The 19,733-nt window shown below is 49.9% G+C and overlaps 1 protein-coding gene across 3 annotated transcripts in view; it reads right to left on the bottom strand.

Moving 5' to 3' along the window:
• Positions 1-19,733, bottom strand: part of MYRF (myelin regulatory factor) — a 129,970-nt gene that overhangs the window by 84,448 nt on the left and 25,789 nt on the right. The window contains exons 2-3 of one of the 3 annotated variants that reach the window (XM_019504929.1): positions 2,839-2,926; positions 1,450-1,785 (exon numbers count right to left, since the gene is read on the bottom strand). In XM_019504929.1, coding sequence (XP_019360474.1) covers positions 1,450-1,785; positions 2,839-2,926 — 424 coding nt within the window. Of the gene's footprint in view, positions 1-1,449; positions 1,786-1,831; positions 1,857-2,838; positions 2,927-19,733 lie in introns of those variants that run through there. The other 2 variants (XM_019504952.1, XM_019504947.1) reach the window with 2 other exon arrangements.

The following is a 19,733-nucleotide window of genomic DNA, read 5'->3' as shown; positions in this document are numbered from 1 at the left end:
CTCAGCCTTCTCTTGTGGAGGCTGAATAGGTTCAGGTCCCGCAGTCTCTCACTGTAGGGTCTGCCCTGTTGTCCCCTGATCATGCGGGTGGTCCTCCTCTGGACCCTCTCAATGCTGTCCACATCCTTCCTGAAGTGCAGTGCCCAGAACTGAACACAGTACTCCAGCTGCAGCCTAACCAGTATCACACACAGGCGGAGTATCACCTCCTTGGCTCTGCTTGAGATGCATCTGCGGATGCACGACAAGGTACGATTAGCCTTACTGACCGTGACCTCACATTGTCAGCCCATGTTCATCTTGGAGTCAATAATGACTCGGCCACCTCTCACTCCCTATGGTTACCAGCACCCTACCCACCATGACAGTATCTGGTCTGGCCAGCACTACTGTGCCCTGCTAGTGTGCCATGGCAGTCCAATCACAATATACCAATCCTGGCTAACCACAGCAATCAGTGGCATGCTCTTGCCATGTTCCATCCATCCCTGCTGTTAGTTCCTCCCTGCCCATTATGCCCACCAATGCCCCAGAGCACAGGAATCAGACTGCGATGCTGGATGTAATCTCTCCAAATGGAGCTACACATCCAGTCCAGTCCAGAGCATCAGACGCAGAAAGCCAGTCTTCCTACCCCTAAAAAGGGTGGCACATAGAGCCCATTCCAAGTGACTGCAAATATCGTTCACATTCCATTTCATTCTTCTGTTGAGTACAGCAAGCAAGATGCCATACCAAGAAAGGCACTGCTTAGTCTGATTCACCTAAACTTTTCAACTAGGACAGGCACAGTTCAATCTTGGAATTAGGATTTTCTCCATCCAGAATGGATCCCAAGCGTGGACATCTTTTTTTTCCCCACAGAGATTCTATACGATTCCTCCATTGTGAATCTGCAGATGTGTTCCATAAAAGTCCTTGATCCTCACCCTCCCTAGCTGTTGGCTTTCACACCATCTGTTGCCATAAGGGTTGTGATCAGTTTAATCCAGAGGTGGGCAATTATTTTGGGTGGAGTGCCACTTACTGAGTTTTGGCAAGCCATCAAGGGCCGCATGACAGGCAGCAAGGGGCAGATAAATATTAATTCACTAAATTTTTTAGGGGCCACGTGGGCCGGATAGAATGGCTTGGTGGGCCACATCTGGCCCACGGGCTGCATTTTGCCCACCCCTGGTTTAATCTATTCTGATGCATGTGACTGAGGCAAAGATTTTGCACAGCACTGTCAAACTTCAGGACTCGAGTTTAACCACCTATATCCATGTTTAGGCATCTGTGCATGATTTAAGAGCCCAAATATATGTTTATGTTCCTAAACACCCAAGGCTTTGTGGAACAAGCACGTCAGGCCTCAGAGGCCCTAACACATAGTCAGCTCCAGCCTTAGAGAAACATCTGGCCCGAACACCTGCCCTCACTCATCCTCCTTCGCTTCAGCTCACTTACCCAGGTGCATAGGAGGCCTTGGGCTCCGCTTTGATTGGAGGGACCACGTTATTCAGGCAGTGGCCGCTGAGGTACCCCTTGGGCACTACCATGCCATTGTTATTATTGCAGTTAAGGTGAGCACTGTAGCTGGGTCCACAGGGGTTGGGCAAAAGAGGACCATGACGGACCGGGACTTGGCTACCCGGGGGACCAAGGTGGAGTGAGCCTGTGGACACTGAGTTGTTCACATGACCAGCACTGGAGATCGAGCTGGCCACAGAAGCATTGGCAGTGGCAGAACTAGAAGGCTGGGCGTGTGCGTAGCTGGCTGAGGCAGGGATGTCAGGGAAACATCTGTGGAAGAGAAGTTGAGAACCTCAGTGGTATATGTATACTGTACCTTTCACTGCCACTTCAGCCCTGCAGTTTCCATTCACACACCCTCCTCAGGGATGGAGGCACTGTTGCCCAGCTGCTCCAGCACACACACTCTGAGAGCTCAGGAGAGAAATGGAGAATAACAGAATGCAACCACCCAGGACAACATAGCCAGCATGGCCTGGATGCTGCAAAAACTGCCCACAGGCCCTCAGTTTTACAACACACGGAGGAGAAGGCAACAGTTCTAGCAGAATATTTCCCCACCTGTGCTGCCTCTGGCATTGGCACATCATACCCCTTGGGTCTTCCTTTGAGAGTTCCCATTCTAAAATCTGACTGAGTAAGCACAATCCCAAATGATTTGCAGGATCTAAGAAGGATGGTACAGTTGCAGGCTCCTCTCAGAGTGACTCAGCTCATGCTAAGACACAACTGACTACAGCAGAACAGCACCACAACCTCAGCACATGAGATCCCAGATCCCCGCTGCCAGGACCTAGGAGAGACTGCCCTTCCCTTGACCCTCACTTGTCTCGGCACACTTTGGGAAGAGCACTCCCTTCTGGTACCATAGAGATCTCTTCCTGCTCCATACACACCATCCAAGGGCTCTCTCTCTCTTTCTAGGAACTATTCTTAGCAACATAGGGGACAGCAGATGAAAATGCATTCATCTGAGTTCCTTTGTGCTGCTTTTGCTCCAACTCAAAGGGGGTCTTCAGAGGACTGGAGTAAAGGATTCTCCAGTGATCCTACCAGGGAGGTAAAAAAGGAGAGACAGACAGAAAGGTGGAAAAAGAAAAGAAAGGAGAAGATGGGATTGCCAAAAATAAGGTAGCAGAGAACATGAGGCAGAGACTCTAAAAAAGACACAGGTAGAGAGGGAGACACAAGGACGCAATTTACAAATGAGTCATCGCATCACTGGAAAGGAAACTGTCCAACTTCTTCCCCTGTCTCCCTGCTGAAAATACCTGAACCCTGCCCCTCCAGGTGGCCCCTAGCTGTGGGTCAGCAAGCACTTACATATCTGGTGAGTCTTCCTTGCTGATGTACTCTTCCAAAATGCTGGTATCAATGTTGGAAGGCTCCAGAGCTCCATTGATATCATGACCTGCAGCAACGACAGGAAGTGAAATGGGTGAGTGCTAACATCAGGCTTGATGTTCCTTTCTCCCCACTGCCCTCCCACCCATCAGAAAATAAAGGGACCACGTAAGGTTCCCCGAGTTCCTGCATGGCCAACAGGTTGCCCAGTTTTGGATAGGTCCCCTATGCATCCACACACACATTACTGTGTGAAAATAAATGGGTGCATCTTGGTAGCCACTGAGACAACAAAGCATCTAGGACAAGGTAGAGAGATCAGAAAGGCTGGCAAGGTTAGCAGGGGATGCAAAATGTTAAACAGGAAACTACTGACTGCAAGACCACCTGGCATCATCTGGGATTAGGGGTCCTGCTAGGTTGGTCATGATCATATGGGGCAGGGAGACCAACTGTGCCTGGGGTCTATGGAATGCTGGTGTCTACTGAGATAGGCCTGGGTCATAGGAACATGTGTGCTCTGCGGGATACTGGGATCCAATGAACATAGCCTAAGTCACAGGGGATGCCAGGGCCCATTGAGTCATGCATGAGTTGTGTGGGATGTAGGGGTGGTTGTAAGGGAGCCTGCTGGGCTGGACCTGAATCACATGATATAAAAGTGAGACCACCAGGACAGGCTGGAGTCAACTTGACAGTAGGTCTTGATAACATAAGCAGAAGCCATTGGCTTTCCCTAGGTCACATGAACAAGACCACCGCTCTGGAAGAGCTGCTCTGGGTGGGCCACAGGAGCCCTTGGCTAGGCTTAACTAGAGTGAAAATTAGGCCCAGCAGAAGGGCTGCACCGTGTGGGCTCCATGGGTGGATTTGGGAGTCTAGTTTCTTTCTCTTCCCTTTGGACCCTTGCCTCAGTCTTGCAGAACTTACTGAAATTACTCTGCTGCTGCCATGACAGCTTCAGAACAGATCTGAGCATCCTTCGCATGCTTTTTTTTTTTTTTTAAAGAAATTTTTCGTGTTCCCAGACAAATCAAGTCAAATCCATGAGTCAGTCCAGAATCAAAAATGGCCCTACAACTGGCAAACATCCTCAACCCCCACCAGGGGCTTCCCATACTTCCAACGTCTTTTGGCGGACTTCATATGTCATCCTCCCTCTTCACTCTCCCCTCTCTCGATAGGAAAGGGCTGGACTTTCTTCCCCCTTTTCCTCTAGGGTCCCTCCTCCTCCTCCTCCCATGCTGTGGAAGCTGGGCTGGGCTTTGCTGATAGAAAGTGCTTTCTTTATCTGCCTCTCTGAAGTAGGAGCTTGCAGCCCTCTGGAGTCTATGCCAACCCTAAGTGTCAAAGACACTGCCAAGAAAGGTGGAAGAGGAGTCCCAGCCCCCCTCCTCCCTGAGCCCAGAGCATGAAGAGCCCTGCCCCAAAGGCCTGATCCCTTCAGGCTGAAACAGTATGTCACTTGCCCAGCAAACTCGTGCACATGCTCTCAAAGGACCACCCTCCCCACGAAGGCTGCACTCTGGGTAAAGGTTAGCCAATGAACCGCAAAAATGAAAAAGAGGGGCTTCACCCTGAGTCCAGCCAATCAGGTCTTTCCCCTGTGAAAATCCCTTTCATACCAAGACAAGCAAATCGGCAGAAATAAATCCAGCTAGGAATTTTGCCAAATGGACAGGGTGAGGGTTGGTGGGGGGGGATCTTTTCCTTGGTAACACAGGCCAGAGAGAAAAGCCTGGGTAGCAATTCCACTGTAAGGCACCTAACCCTTTGTGTACCACGTACCTCAATGGCAGAGTGGTGGACAGGAGTAAGGGCGCTTGCCACTCCCCTGCTAACACCTGTTTCCAAGGAAGACAGACAAACACACAGATCCTGGCATCCCCAGTCCCTCCAGCACCCAGTGGGGGCTCTTGTGCTGCTCCCAGAGACAAAGAAAGAAAGAGCAGGACATGATTTATAAGACAAGCAGGGACATTTCCACAGCTTGTTCCTGAAGCAACAGAGCATGGGGCAGGAGAGTACTAGGGTCTCACCCTACCTACAGAACCTCATCACCTGAGAAGCCTGTTTAGATGCAGGGCTCACCTAGGCTGAAATGACAAAGCAGTGATGCAACCCTAATCAGATGTCTTGTGATTGAAGTATCATTAAAACTGAATCCAGAGTAAGTGAGGGCACATGCTTGGGAACCTTCCCACCATGGCTCAGCTTGTGTTCTCTTGGCTGCTTTCCCCACTCTTCCACCTCACAGGCTCTCCCCAGTCCAGCTCTGCCAAAGCACCATCCCCAGAGCTGCAGTGTTTCTTTTCTCCCAGACCAGCTCTTGTGGTTTTCAGTCATGTTCATGGCACCACCTGCTACGCCAGGGATACTTCTGTCTTGAGCAGAGAATTACAGTCGTACTAAAGCATGTATTGATGCGGACAAAAGCACACTAGAAAAGCGTTCAGAAAACAGAGTTCCTTCAGCATGTGATTAAGGATTTGAATCAAGGTCTCCTGGAGCGAGGGACCAAACTACCAAGCTACCCTGGGGGGGAGCTCTACATCCCTTCTCACTTCAAGATGCGCTCCTCAGACCAGCAGAAGTCCTGGTGCAGGACGCTAGCTTGAGAATGTCTCTTAGAGATGGTTTCTGCCCACTCCGCAGTCTAACCCTGCAGGTAGGTGAGCTCACACCTTCCCAGTCACTTTGCCTGAGAGGTCACCTTCATGAAAACTCGATTAAGACCCAAGCCTCAGGTGAGATAAACACCTTGACGTGAAAGGTGTGTCAGCTGAGCAGCTCTGGAGCTGCAGCAGACTTGATAACAACCATAGCGGGGGAACTGGTAGTGTGTCATGGGGTAGCAGAGGTAAGGGGAGGAGGCTATTCACATCCTAAAAGTAAAGCCAAGGAAGAACATTCTTCAGCTTGAGTCTGCAGGCCCAGGAGTTGACTGCGAAGGAAATGAGAAGACAGGCTCTCTGAGGCCTGCATCAGACTGCTGGGGTGCTTTGTAGCAAATTCTTGTTTGTTCCCTGCTGCTTCTGATCCAACCTGGCCAGCCTGGGAATCTCGTCCCCAAGATCCTCTGCCCTGCCCCTGGTCCTCCCTGTGCCCCTGCTCCCTTCGCTGGGGCAGAAAGCATCTCTGGAATGTCTGCTGCGGAGTGCGGGCTCTTAAGAGCATCTCATTGCCTGAAACTTTTATTCAACAGGGGCTGTTACCAAAAGCCAGCTTAGGTGATTAATTAAAAGCTAATACCTCTTTCTAGTCACGAGCTCCTAACAACTTTAACAATGCCCCTCCTCCTCCTCCCATCTGGGGATTAAGAGGGACCATGGATCCACAAAGCTTCACACCCACCAACCTCCACACAAGACAACCACTCATCTCCTTGCCCCAGTAAAATGGAAACAGCACAGGTGGCAGTGGCCATCACAGGTCATCCTGCCACAGGTCATCCTGTCACCCGCAGGCCTCTCCAAGAGCCCAGGCTCAATAATGCTCCTTCCAGAGTCCCCAGAAGCCTGTAACCCTAATGGCACTGTCAAAAGCTTCTCCCAGAGAGTCTCCAAAATTAATTGGGTCAAATTCCACCTTTAGTAAGAACCTGGGGTAACTCTGCCAGTGTCAGAGGAGTTACTCCAGATTTACCCAATTCAAGACACTGAGTGCCTCTGTGCAAAGTAGCTTCCTCTGCCTTCCAACTGGGCTGAGTGCTCACACCTTGAGTGCCTACTGAAGTGTGTCACACCGGCAGCTCACATGGAGCAGCCCCTGTGCTCTAAATTCAAACCCTTGCCTACTGCGCCACAACTTCAATGCAGATGAACCTTCAGAGCAGACTACAGCTCATCTCAATATGCACAGAAAAAAAGACTACACACTCTTCCCTGACACCCTCCTGTTTCAGAATCCCATCCAGAAACAGGTCAGAAAACTACCATGCTCCTGGCCCTAGTAAGCCCCTACCAAGCTCTGGTTTTCCTCTGTCCCAGGTAGCAAAACCATCCCTGGAATGACTGCCCACTCATCTCCACTAACTCCACATCTCTTCCCAAAGCCCCCTCCCCACCACTCCACTCACCGCTCCCCGCAATGTCCCTGCTTCCCTATCAGAGTCCCCCTAAAAGTCATACCCTATCTCTCTCCCTCAGTCTGCTTTCCAAACTCTCCCTCTCCTGAGGGGTCATGGAGGAAGTGTAGGGAGTCATGAAGGTAAATCTTGTTTGAGAAGAACAAGATGACATTAGCCCGGGGACCTTCCCCATGAAAGGAGTCAGGAGCTGGGAAAGCAGAGGCCCCTGTACGTGTGAGAATGTCAGGAATCCCAATGTTTGGACTGGTTTTCTCTGCCTTCCCCAAACTCCCAGACAGGATCAGTGTCCAAATGAAGCTGCCAGAGCTGGTCCCCCTTCCTGTGTGGTTGGGATTGGCAGCTTGTCTGCTCCCCCGTCCTACACCAATCACCCTTGCTGCCTTCCAGCCCCTGTGCCAGCCCCAACCCTGCAGCACGCTCGCAGGCTCAGCACACAGAGGAGGTCCAGGGAGCCCTGCTTCCTCCTCAGCTCTCCGTGTCTGAATGCATGGGGCTCCAGTAGATGAGCGCAACACGGTGCTATGCAGCTCTCTGAAAGAGTTAACAGAGCCCCGCCCCTTCGAGTCACTGTATTTACAGGCCTTAGAGATTAAAACCAGAATTTACCACGAGTGATAGACTGATAAGTTTATGGTATTTCTATTTATAACAATCCCTCCCCCATCCACACTTGCTCTGCTGCCTGTCTTCTAATCACCCATAATCCTCCCTGGGTCACCAGGGGGGTGGGAGGGTTAGGGGGAGCGACTGACAGAGAACGGCATCCTGGGATACCTTAACAAGAACCAGATGTGGGAACCTGGAGAGGATGACAAGGTCAACCATTTTAATGGGCTGCTGAACTTCAGCAAAAGGGAAAAAAACAGCAAGAGCAAAGCTTCAGGAGACAGGAATGAGGGGAGGGAGTTACTGAGAGGCAAGGCCATGCCTACAAGAGGGCCGTGGGCTTCCCCAGGGCAGGATCACCCCATGGCTGCAGGGGTAAAGCCTGCTTTTGCACACACCAGACAGCAGAATACAGCCATCAGCCAGTTCAGCTTGTATACAAGAGCCATGAAAGCAAAGGAGAAGAGAGCCAGATTGGATAAAGAACTCACTCAACCCTCTGGCCAAAGACAGACCTGGATACTGAAAAAATCCTACTGCAGTTTCCACATTTCCTGCCTCAGAGACCTCAGCCCGGTTGGCTGTCACCATCTCTGCTTGCCCAGCTCCCCTAGTAAGGAACACCTCTGGACTCCCCATCTCAGATCAGATGTTCAATGCCTTCTCACAATCCCCTACCTCCAAGGTGTGTCCACTGCTAGCAAATGTCACAAGCTGCAATGGCAGCCACGCATTCGCTTTAACTATTGCAGAGGCAGGTGTTCACAGGCACAAGGGCTTGCACAGAAGGCCCAAAGTGCCACCCAAGCATACATGGCTCATACATCTACCACACAGAAGATATTCCCATTTCCTGTAGCCACTAGCATACAAGAAGCATTGCATCCAACCAGCTTTGACTCCTAGGCCCAAAAGACCAGGATACACTTACAGCTGCAGTGAAGCCTCCGGTCTGAAATCCAGAGCAGGACGTGAAGTCATGTCTCCACAGTCATAGTGAGCACAGTAGCCACCCTGCCAGCACACTGCAACTCACATCGAAAGAGGGGCTGAAATACGAGTTACACACGTAGCTCTCATTTGTGCCTTTCGAGATTATCCCCCCTACACATACGAGCGCAAAGGGAAGTCAGCCCTAAGTTCCCACATACCTCTGCATGCATTAAATGAGGGGCAGCAAGCATGGCATCTACTTGGCACACTGACACAGTGGAACCAAGCTGAAGGCTGTCCTACAGAGTGACTATTGCCACACCATCCTCTACAATCAGCTGTCTTGTGAGACAACCCAAAAAGGGAGCAGAGAGGCACTGCTCTAAGTCACACTGAGCTGCCTCCTCTAGGAGCTTGCATAGGCAGGTAAGGCTGAGAAGCCAAGCATCATTTTGCAAGTCTGTGGGCTGTCCCACCAGCTGATGGGCTCCTACCTAGAGCCTACCATGGCATGTTTTTGTCACCTGGTGCTGTAGCATCTCAGCTCCATGCTCGCCACTCCTCAGGGGGCAGCACCAGCAAGGAGCAATGGTAGCTGCAGGGCCTGCCCTGTGCATGCCATTGCCAGTTCCTTTCAGTGAATGCACACAATGGGTTGTGAAATCAGAGGGCTGGGCTGCCGCATCGGCACATTCCCGGGCCTCGCTCGCTCACCAGCCCTTCGGCCTCTGCTGGTGTTTATACTTGCTGCCCTGCTGATTGGCCGACAGCCCAGCCATGAGCCTGAAGAATCTACTGAGAGGTTTCTAACCAAACACTACCTAAGCCCGGGGAGCTGGAAGCAAGCAGCTGAGCTCCATCCCCTCCTCCCCGTGTCACCTGGGCTCTCAGCCGTGGCCTGATCTGGGCACATACCTACCCTTCTCCCCCGCCTAACACCCAGCAGACCAGTACCCCAAAGAGTCCAACTGCTTCAACACAGGCCTGCTCCCAGGCCACATCCCTGCCTTCCGGGTGGGAGGGATCAAAGGGTTTGAGCAGCAGCAAAGCCCTGTTCCCCAAAACTGCAGCCCCAGCCCAGAGGAGGAGGGAACCCACCATGAGAAAGATGCACCCTTCCCCAACCCTGCACATTCCACTCAGAGCAACATCAGACACACCAGAGGTCCAAGGCATTAACTGCACCCAGTCCCCACCCCACACATCCCCACCCTCAGCAACATGGGGCATGCTGGGACTCAAGCACGGCCCCAGTGCCCTGCTCCCCAGACACATCGCTCATTCTCCTCCTGCCATGAGATGAGATGAGATGAGATCCAGTAGGGTTCAGATGAGGGCCCCATCTGCAAGCGCAAAAAACCTACCCAGCCGGGACCACGGAGGGGATAGACAGCTCCTTGTCTAGGGAATAAACAGGACTGATTCTGTTCTCCTGCCTTACACACACACATGCACACACACTTAAACCCCTTGGGTGCTGGAAGATCCAACCCAGGAGCTTGGGGGGTTGGATCATTCCTGTCTGACATCTCTTCCCACCGCAGCCCACACTCCCCCACCCCCTTCCTAAGATAGGCAGCCCCACATTCTTCCTTAATTATACTCTTTATTACCTGACTATAACGTTAACCAGTCACTCCCTGGAGAAGTGGTTCCTGTAACCTGAGCAGGAGGCAAAGCCAAACTGCCCCATTCCCCCAGATAACTCAGAGACCACCCCAGAGCAAAGCCCCCGTTGTCTGGGGCCCTTGACGGAGTCTCCCCAGCATCCACATCCACACAATTAGCATAATCACAATCCAGATGCCTCACTGTGTTGCAGTGAGCTCCCCCAGGTTGCTTTCAACCCATGCATCAGCAGGTCCATGGCTCTCTTAGATGTCCCTCTGGGGCAGGCACCTTTTCAGAGCTAGAACTATTTACAGGTATGTATACAGGACATTTCCCAGAAGCCAAGGGACAGGATATTAGCTGGTGTGAACCCCTGCAATTCTTTTGACTTCTGTGGGCTTTCACTAATTTGAAGACAAAGGAGCCACACAGATTTACGCTAGCTACAGATCTGGCCCCAAAGCACCAGGAAAGGTTGCTTCAAGACTCAAACCACCCCACCCTGCCCCCTCCCGTACACATACCAAACCTTAAAAGCAAGGAAAGGCCAGGTATGGGAGAGGTTCTCCTTATATTTTGTCCCCTAGGCATCACATTATCAGCTGTCAACAAGATACCACATCTCACCAAAGATGCCTGCACCTCCAAAGGTGTTCATCTAAGCACCCTGGGCATTTTTACATGTGCTCCAGGAGGTGTGCAGGGGACTTTAATTAGCAAGCTATGCTAATTAAAAGCGCCTGAACATTATGTGTATCAAAGTCCCACACACTGAAAAACGGTGACGGGGCGCTTTGAACTAAAGCTCATCCAACAAGCTTTAGTTCAGAGCACCCCACCACCATTTTTCAGTGCGGGGACACTGATACATGTGATGCTAGAGTCTGTTGGAGTGTGTTTATTTCCATGCTCCAGCAGACTTGATTAACTGAATCTGCCCCAATGTGCTGGATTTCCAGCATTTCAGAGCCAGTTCCTTGCACATCTATAGGAGCCCCTGTGTTCACCTAAGCCCTGAGTCCAGCAGCTCTGGCAATCAAGTGATGACAGGGTTCTTGGGAAAAGCCTGGGGTCAGAGTTAAGGGAATTGGGGAGCTCTGGGCAGTCATAATTCAAGAAGAGAGCAAAGGGCCTTGCCCTTCTTTTCATTTTTAAAAGGGGAAAATGTCCTAAAATCCAGGGAGGAGTTATAGGCCCTTCAAATATAACCTATGGCAGGGAGAAATCTGTGCTCCTCCCAACACTTCCTTCTATTTCTATAGCACCTTGCAGCCCTAAGAGCAGGCTGGAACAGATTGTCACCCGCAGACTCGCAGTGGCTAACACTCTTCTCCCACGGACCACAACACACCTCCTCCCACAGTAAGTCTCAGCCCATCATGAGATAGGGATCAGAGTCAGGCCCTTTGCATATTTATGTTATATACAAGCAACTGAGGTCCACCATTGAGATGTGCTCACTGCTGGCGTGGAAAGTGGTTGTTACATAACAGTGCAGACTAGTGCAGGAAGCAAAGATGCTGCATGCAACTGCTGCTACCAATGGAGGGAACTTAGGGAGATGGAGTCGGCATCCAAGGTGATATGTGACCAGGACACTGGAGCTAGCACCCCTATTTTGGCAAAAAAAACCAGAGCTGCAGAATCTTCAGGGGCCACAAGGGCCTGGTTCCATTCCTCATCTGAGAAACAGTGCCGCTGTGCTGGGGTACTGCGCTGCCTGCACTGTCTCCTGCAGCACCAAGCACTCCAGCTGTAGGCAGGATGAAGTCATAGCCAACTCCCATGGCACAGTGCCCCTAGCCCCCACGCTAAACAGATCAGACAGGTCACCTCATACCTCCCAGTGGCCTTTCAGCACCATGATGGGTCACAGGATCACGGGCAAGCATTTCCCCTGCTGAATCCCCAGAACCAGCTCTGACAATCCTCCTGTGTTACCTGAAGGTCTCCCCTCCAAGGGTCACCCAGGCATGACCTCACTTGGCTTCAGAGCTCTGAGGATCATATCTGAAGATGGTTTCCATAGACAGATACTAAAGAGGACCACTCTTCCTAACCCATAACAGATAACAGTTGCTGAGGCAGCTCTGCCTCTGCTGGGCATCACAAATTCCCCGCCTACTACGGACATCGGTTCTTGCCACGCAGGGCACTGCTATCCCTAAAATGCTGATTGCAATGGGATGGGAGCCTGTTTGGCCAAACATGAGCTGGCTTCAGCCTCCCTTTTCCCAAGGCCTTTGGAGGGACAGGAGGTGTCAGCAGGGATTTGCCAAGTAACTGTGGTAGGAGGTGCCCATCCATCCCTGGAAGCCACAGGGCAGCAGTAGGCTGTGCAGCACTGGTGCAGGTGGCATCTGTCTCCAGAGTACAGTTGGCCACGATGGACAGTGCCATACAGGAGAAATGCTTTAGGCCAGCCATTTCACTTCCGCGTTCTTCCCAATTCCATTCTCCTGGACATTTTTTCCCCAACTACTTCCCTTCCCTCCCCACAAGCCTTTCTTCTCCTCTTCCCAACTTCTACCTCTGCCTCTTCTTCACCACCTCCCCTATTTCCCTTGGTCTCTTCCCTCCCAGCTTCTCCATGCTACTGGCCTCTCTCTTGGCCCTTTCTTCTTCCAGCCTCCCCACCCTTCTCCTGGCCTCTCCTCCACCCGTGCCAGCTGTGAACCTTGGCATGGAAGGAGCCATTGTCCTCTGGGCATCAGGACAGAGGAGGAGGAGGGGAAGGTGTAAGAGGCGACACAGTGGAGCGTTTGTGCGCTTCCCTGCTGTCTTCCCCCCTCCCGCCACTGCCGTCAATGGGCCACTTGTCAATTCATGCACTAAGATGGCGGAAATGGCAGTGCGCACACAAGCATTGCCATCTGGCGGTAGCAAAGCTGACTGCCCACTATGGCACACTGGCTTGTTTGTCTGGAGCCCCGTTGCCATAGTAGGTAGCGCTTTGGCCTCCTGATCAGGAGCCAAGGTGGAGGGGCTGTGAGGGCAAGATCAGGAGAGCTCACTCACTGGAGCCTATCGGCCCCTCCTAGTTCATCATATCTGGGAGCAATGCCCTACACAGTCAAGCTGCTCTGTGACCCCAGGACACCCAGACTCAGGCCCTTTCTAAACATACAAAGCACATTACTTCCTCAGCTGTCCCAGGACAGCAAATCTATACAGGACAACAGGACCATGCTGTCCAGTCACCAGGACATGCCTGAGACAGACTCATTGCCTGTAACAAGATGGCAATAAATATCTAGAGCCCCGTGATGCAAGCGGTGTCACTGAACTCTGATCTACAGGCTCCTTGGGAGAGGAAACCAACTTCCCCTCAACCCCTTGCCAGGGACAGTGGGTCCATGAAAATTAAAGGACCTTCTCTCTCTGCCCAGACAGCAAGTTCATGGAGCAGGCACCATTCATGGGCCTTGCTGCTGCTTAGAAACACCTCCCATCCCCTGAAGTGCTCCAACAACACTGTGTGTCTTCTCCCCTTGGAGCGACAAAACCTCCTACAAGCTACCCTTCCTGATGAGCATCTTCTATGAGACAGCTCTGACACCATTCCCCATATAACCTAGGGACACCCACATGTGCTCCTCTCCCCAAAGGATCTCTCTCTCCAAAAAATCGCCCTGGTCTCCCAGGTCAGAATGGGAAGCAATTCCTTGTGGGTCTGTCGCTATGGCACAGGACTGGAACACAAGAGATCTGAATTGAAAAGCAGACCCTGCAACAGCCTCCTGTGAGCAATTTTCTCTTTTTCCCCAGCCTTCAAGCTGTCTGGCCTCCCTAGACTCAGAGCTCCAAAGGACAAGGACACTTTTACAAGCACAGGGCAAGCACCCATTTCCTGCTAGCCCACTACCATAACTATGTAGTTGTGTGGCTGTACCAGTGAGACTGCTCCCAGATATGATGTGTACAGTGCTGAGAAAAGCTGGATATGGTGCTTCTCTGCCCAGCCCCAGTGCAACTGCCCCAGGACAATGTATTTAGAGGGAGGGAGGAAGGGAGGGAGGGAAGGACAATTCTGTAAATGCGACAGACTGCTTAACAGATAAACCACTGCAACCACCAACCATGAGCACGTCTACCAATAAGAAGCCAATGCAAGTGTTCTGCCATTCATGCCTGCAGGGGCTGCAAGAGACTGGCTTGGCAGAAGGACCTGGACAAGCCAGTGAAATAGAGCAGTTTGCAGACCTGTTGCAGAGTAATGCAAGTCAAAGACACAGCATGGGACCTCAGTAGGTGATTTGAAAATATCCAGGCCCCTAGAGATGCAAATTACCTGCCTAGGAAACCTATTTGACCAGAAAGAGAGTTCACCAGGACCCCATTAGTTCTGTGAAACGGATGCCATTTCTGTGATGATCAAATGTGGCCAGCCACTGGGCTTTTGCCTCTCACTGAATTGATGGCCTGTAGTAGTGACACAGCCTATATTTATAAGCACTGTGCACAGGTATCTGCTCCATGGCTGGCTTATCAGGTTGAACAGGGTGAGCAAACTACACTACTAACACATACTCTGAAGTGACTGGGTTTGCTTTGGAGATCTCCCACACAAAACAGTGAGGAGACGCAGCTCTATTTAACTAATTACAATGTCTGGTAAAACATAACATCTGGTAAATCTCTAGATCAGTGATTCCCAAAGGGTGTGCCATGGCAAGATCCCCCTGTGTGAGGAGATACTTGCCTTCCTCCTCTGTCCGGCACCTTGCACCTGTAGCTACTCCTCTGGGGACTGCCACCACTGCTGCTGCCTTTCCCCACCCTTCTCACCCCAGGCAGCCCCCATGCTGGCACCCCCCATGCTCCCAGCAGTGTGCTCTGCTGTAAGTGGGCAGGTGGGCACAGCTCGCCCCTTCCATTCTTCCCACACTCCCAGGGCCAGCAGGAGGGGCCGTGAGGGTGGTTGCCAGCATGTGAGACCCTGCAGAAGCAACCTCAGGAGGGGCTACACTTGCTCCCAGAGGTACAGACCAAGGTTTGGGAGAGGGCAGACAGAGGAAAGAGCAGGGCACAGCAAGGTGGCACCAACTAGACCAGTGATTCACAGCTTTAGCCTCAAGGCCTCCTCCAGCTCTTTTCTGAACTTAGATGTAGCTCAGTGACTTTCAGCTGGGGTGCTGTGAAATTCAGAAAAGTTATGGAGTGGTGCCATGAGACTAAAAGGTTGAAACCACTGATATAGCTACTAATCCTTTGCTTAAAAACAGATGTATCTGGTGTCATTTTTTAACAGTACATCTCAGCAATGGTATGATTTCCTCTAGCAGGGGAATGGAATATATGTTTTCACACACACACACAACTCTGGGGGTGTAAGAGTGAAGTGTGCAGTCAATTATAATCCAAAAAAGTGTGCTCCAGGTATCAAAAGTTTGGCAAACACTGCTCTAGATCTACCAGAGACTAATGTGAGAATTCCCAGGAGAACACATCCCCGCAGGACAGCTCTTTTCATTTATTTCTGCTTTCTGCCCCCATGGGAATTTCCCAAGGCCTGACAGCATTTTCTGAGTTCTGTGAACTGACTGACGCTGTAGAGATGAGGGATCAGCCTGACAATGCTAACTATGCAAGGAGATGGTTGCTGCTTCTTTCCTTAACAATGAAACGAGATGCACACAAATGTTCTCTCTTTCAGGTGCCTTGAGCCTTGCCACCCATCAAGCATGTGTGGTATTACAGTATGGCCTACAGAAGCTTTTTGAAATGCAGAAGCTAGAATCTCTCTTTTTTGCTTAGGTTTGGAAATTATATAATATAACCTCCATTAGCAGAGAATATCACACTCTTTAAGGGGAATGACCCAGGGCTATAATGGATGTTTATCTACCTCAGACTGCATACACGTTAAGGTCAGAAGGGACCATTATAATATCCCTGCATGACCCAGCTTAAATTGCACCCAGTGGTTCCTGCAGCCAGCTTGTGACATGAGCTAAAGCATCGCTTTTGGATGCTACCCAAAGCTAGATCCTATTTCACCTGCTAGGCTTCCAAGAGGACCTACACACCTAAATGGATCCAGTTCCACCCTGCTTGAGTCCCTGAAAAACAGTTAAGGCAAATGTGGGTGGGTTCTCCTCCTGCTCACTGCTTTTTGTGATTTAGTCTTAAGGCTGAGATTATGGCATGTTATAAACATAGATGTATGAACATTTTTTTCAGCGTCAGATAAGGTGGAATGGGATCACACTTTGGCACCTAACGGATATGATAGGACCTGTCTCCCAGTCTTGATTTCAAGTGACAGAGACTATCACATTCCCAGGGAAGTGGTTCCACTAGTTCCTAACTTACCATCAAAAATGTGCATTTCATTTCTGGTCCAAATTTCTCTCTGATCCCACCAGGGAATTTTGTTGCACTTTTTTTTGCTAGCCTGAGAAGCCTTCTAGGATCAAAAGCACTTTTTTCAGAGCATTTCTGCGTCCCCTCTTAATCTTCTCTTTGCTAAGCTAACTCCGCTGAGCTGCTTCTTTCTCTCACTAAGACAGGATTTACAAACACTGCTCATTCTCATAGCTTTTTTTCCTAAACCCTTTCCAGTTGGTCAACATCCTTTTCAAGGTGTGGACATGAAAAACAGACAACATTACTGGAATTAAATAAAAATGACTGGTTCTGCCCTAGAAACTTCCATACTTATCTTTTTCATTATGTATTAAAGCTGCTCGAAATAGGGAAAGCACTGTATAAAAACCTACACATTTCACAAACATTTTCTTTTTCAAAATGGATTGATTTTTTCCTTTCAGGAAAGTGTATGCGAAACTGTAATAGAAACATTTTATTTGCCCTTTATGCAAATTTTCATTTTTAAATCTTGAATTGAATATTTTTCAAATAAAAAAAAATCAATTTTCAAAAGTTGTTCTTCCTATTAGAGATAAAGTATACATTTAAGCTACAACCTAGTACAAAATTTGAAAAAAAATACATTAAGCAAAAATTATCCACCTTCATAAAAATGTCATTAAAAGAAAACAGGTAATTTTCCCATTAAAATTTGTAAACTTTTTTTTGTTTGAAATCTTTTGATCAATTCACTATACTCTGTCCTGAACAGAGCATGGAAGAAACTCAAATTCTGGACTAGGTAGCTTACAGTATAAATAAGTCAATGCACATCAGGTATCAAACACACCACCATGTTAAACACACCCTGGCTCACCTGTAGCATTCTATGTCCAACTCCCAGGAGTGCGTTTTTCAGGGGATCTGAATGAAGAGAGGGCAGATTGCTGGCATGCTGCATGAGAAGGCTACATGTGCAGGGGGCAGCATGAAAATAGTCATGGAGACAAATATGGGAGCAGATTACACTGGGAACAGATGGGCAAGAGGCATAGACTGAGCATGTTCCAGCAGGAGGTAAAGAGCTGTTCAGATCCTTAAAGCAAAGGGCAATAAGTCAACCAAATGAAGAAGAAAAGCAGAGCCTAATGATATTATACAACTTGAGGAGTGATGCAATCAGAGCATTCATGATAAGGCTGATGGCAGTATTTTGGGTGAGCAGGAAATGCAGGGTAAGAATCTGAGACCCATGAAGAATGGCTGGCAGTAGGTGAGAGATGAGGTGGGAATGAAGAATAGTTTTGGTGGTCAAGGACAGAATGCAGAGGCACTGCACCAGGCTGACCTGGAAGAGAGCAGCTTTATCAGGAGAGAGAGAGAAAGAGAAAAAAGCAGCAGAGAGTTTCATTTTAGCCATTTTGCATTTAAATTGGTGGTGGGACATCTAGAAGGAGACATTTTAGAGAGGCATGAAATTGGATGGAAGACATGTTGGTGGATGGAAGAGTTAGATTGAGGAGATATCAGCAGACAGATGGTGATTGAAATCATAACCATATACGTACCTGCATTTACCAAGAAATATCAGCTAGAGAGAAAAAGGCAATGAAGGAGTCTTGACAGATAGCAAGAAAAACAACAGAGAGGAGAAAGAGAAAGGACTATCAAGAAAGACCAGCTGAAAGAGGAAAAGAAAAATAGTCATGAACGCCAAAGGGAAGGACTGTGCCAGAAGCAAGAGAAGATGCAGCCTTTCCTTGGTAGGTTCACATTTTGGATCCAGGCCAGGATTAATTCATCCCCAAATATGGGTTGTTCAGTGACCCATGTGAAAGTTCAATGTCCAGGTAACCTCATCACAAAAGCCACTCCCTGCAGCCACACGTTGGGGGGAGTCTTGGCAGAAAAACCAAGGCCTGAATGAACTACAGGGAACACTCCCTATGTTCCTTCTTAGAGGTCCCCTTGACCTCTAGCAGTGGAGACAACATGGAGCATCTCACACTGCTCCTCCCCAGCTGTCACTGCTAATTCAGCTTCTTCTACCAGAACTATGTCCACTTATTTTATTATTGTATTTCACTTAAAAACACAGTAGGACAGTGGGTCTCAGCCTTCTTAGTCTCAAGGTACCCCTCAAAAAATGCCAACTCTATTAGTTTTCACTTGGTTTGTGACGAAGGAAATATAATAGTGAAAGTCATAAAGACCACAACAGGTCAGCATGTTTTTAACAATATAGCTTCCTATTTGAAATTTCTGATTTTCATCTTGTGAATCATGTTTGGACACGTAACTGTGTATACATTATGTGGAAACACACATCACCCCTAAAAGGATCTCAAAACACCCCGGAGTACCATGGCACCCCAGTTGAGAATCACTGCACCAGGGGATGCATGCAGCCCAGAATAAGGTGTAACAGGGAGCCAGAAGGTTCCTGTTACTTAAGAGGAAACTGCAGCAGGGGGAGCTGACTCAGGGAAAGCTAGCAGTTAAGGAACTAGCCACCTGCTAGTTGAATTGTGGCCAAAAGCCAGCAGTAACAGGCACAAGGGACAGACAGCCAGGTTGCTCAAGGGCTAAGAGCTGCAAACAATAGCTAAGCAGCTGCAAGGGCATGCAGGCAGGTCCTTAGGGTCACAATGAACATACCCAAGATGGCTGCTGACTCACCTAACCAGAAGGGGGCACGGCTTAGCATATAAATACACTCAGGGCCTGAGCCTACACAGAGAGTCTGGTCCTGGAGGCTGCAGAGAAAGGTGCTCTGGAGCAGGAGGAGCCAGGAGAGCACCTAGCTGGCACTCATTCTTAGGGTTACCATACATCTGGGTTTTCCCAGACAACATGTCCTTTGCTTGGGCCCTCCAATCTCCATCCAGGTGGGGGGTTTTTAAAAATATCAACAAATGTCCAGGATTTTGCTCTGCACTTCCCCACTTGCCATAGCAAAGAGCTGCTTTGGGCTGGAGGAGCAAGGGGAGGGCGATTAGAGGCAGGAGGCGCCATGTGCATGTGTGCACACTCATGCACATGGCCAGCATGCAGCCAGATAGGGTGGTAGCAGGCCCAGACCCTGCAGCTGGATGCAGGTAAGTTTAAGAGGGGTGGGAGCTGGAAGGCCAGGGCTTGGGGACTGTCTGGGCAGGCTGTGTGCGTGCTTGTATGGGAGGATGGGGGTGGGGGATGCTTTCCAACACTGGGGGAAGCTGTCCAAAAGCTGGGGCTGCAGCAGGGCAGGGGAGGCGCCTGCCCCACCAGTGGGGGAAGGGGGGGGGGGGGCCTTTAGGGGGCAGCAGGGAGCTGCATGGCTAGA

The sequence above is a fragment of the Gavialis gangeticus genome, unplaced genomic scaffold (assembly GCF_001723915.1).
Source record: "Gavialis gangeticus isolate Ggan-Ray unplaced genomic scaffold, GavGan_comp1, whole genome shotgun sequence".
Classification (NCBI taxonomy): domain Eukaryota; kingdom Metazoa; phylum Chordata; order Crocodylia; family Gavialidae; genus Gavialis; species Gavialis gangeticus.
The sequence above is the reverse complement of the archived record's forward strand: the minus strand, read 5'-3'. Positions and strand labels throughout refer to the sequence as shown.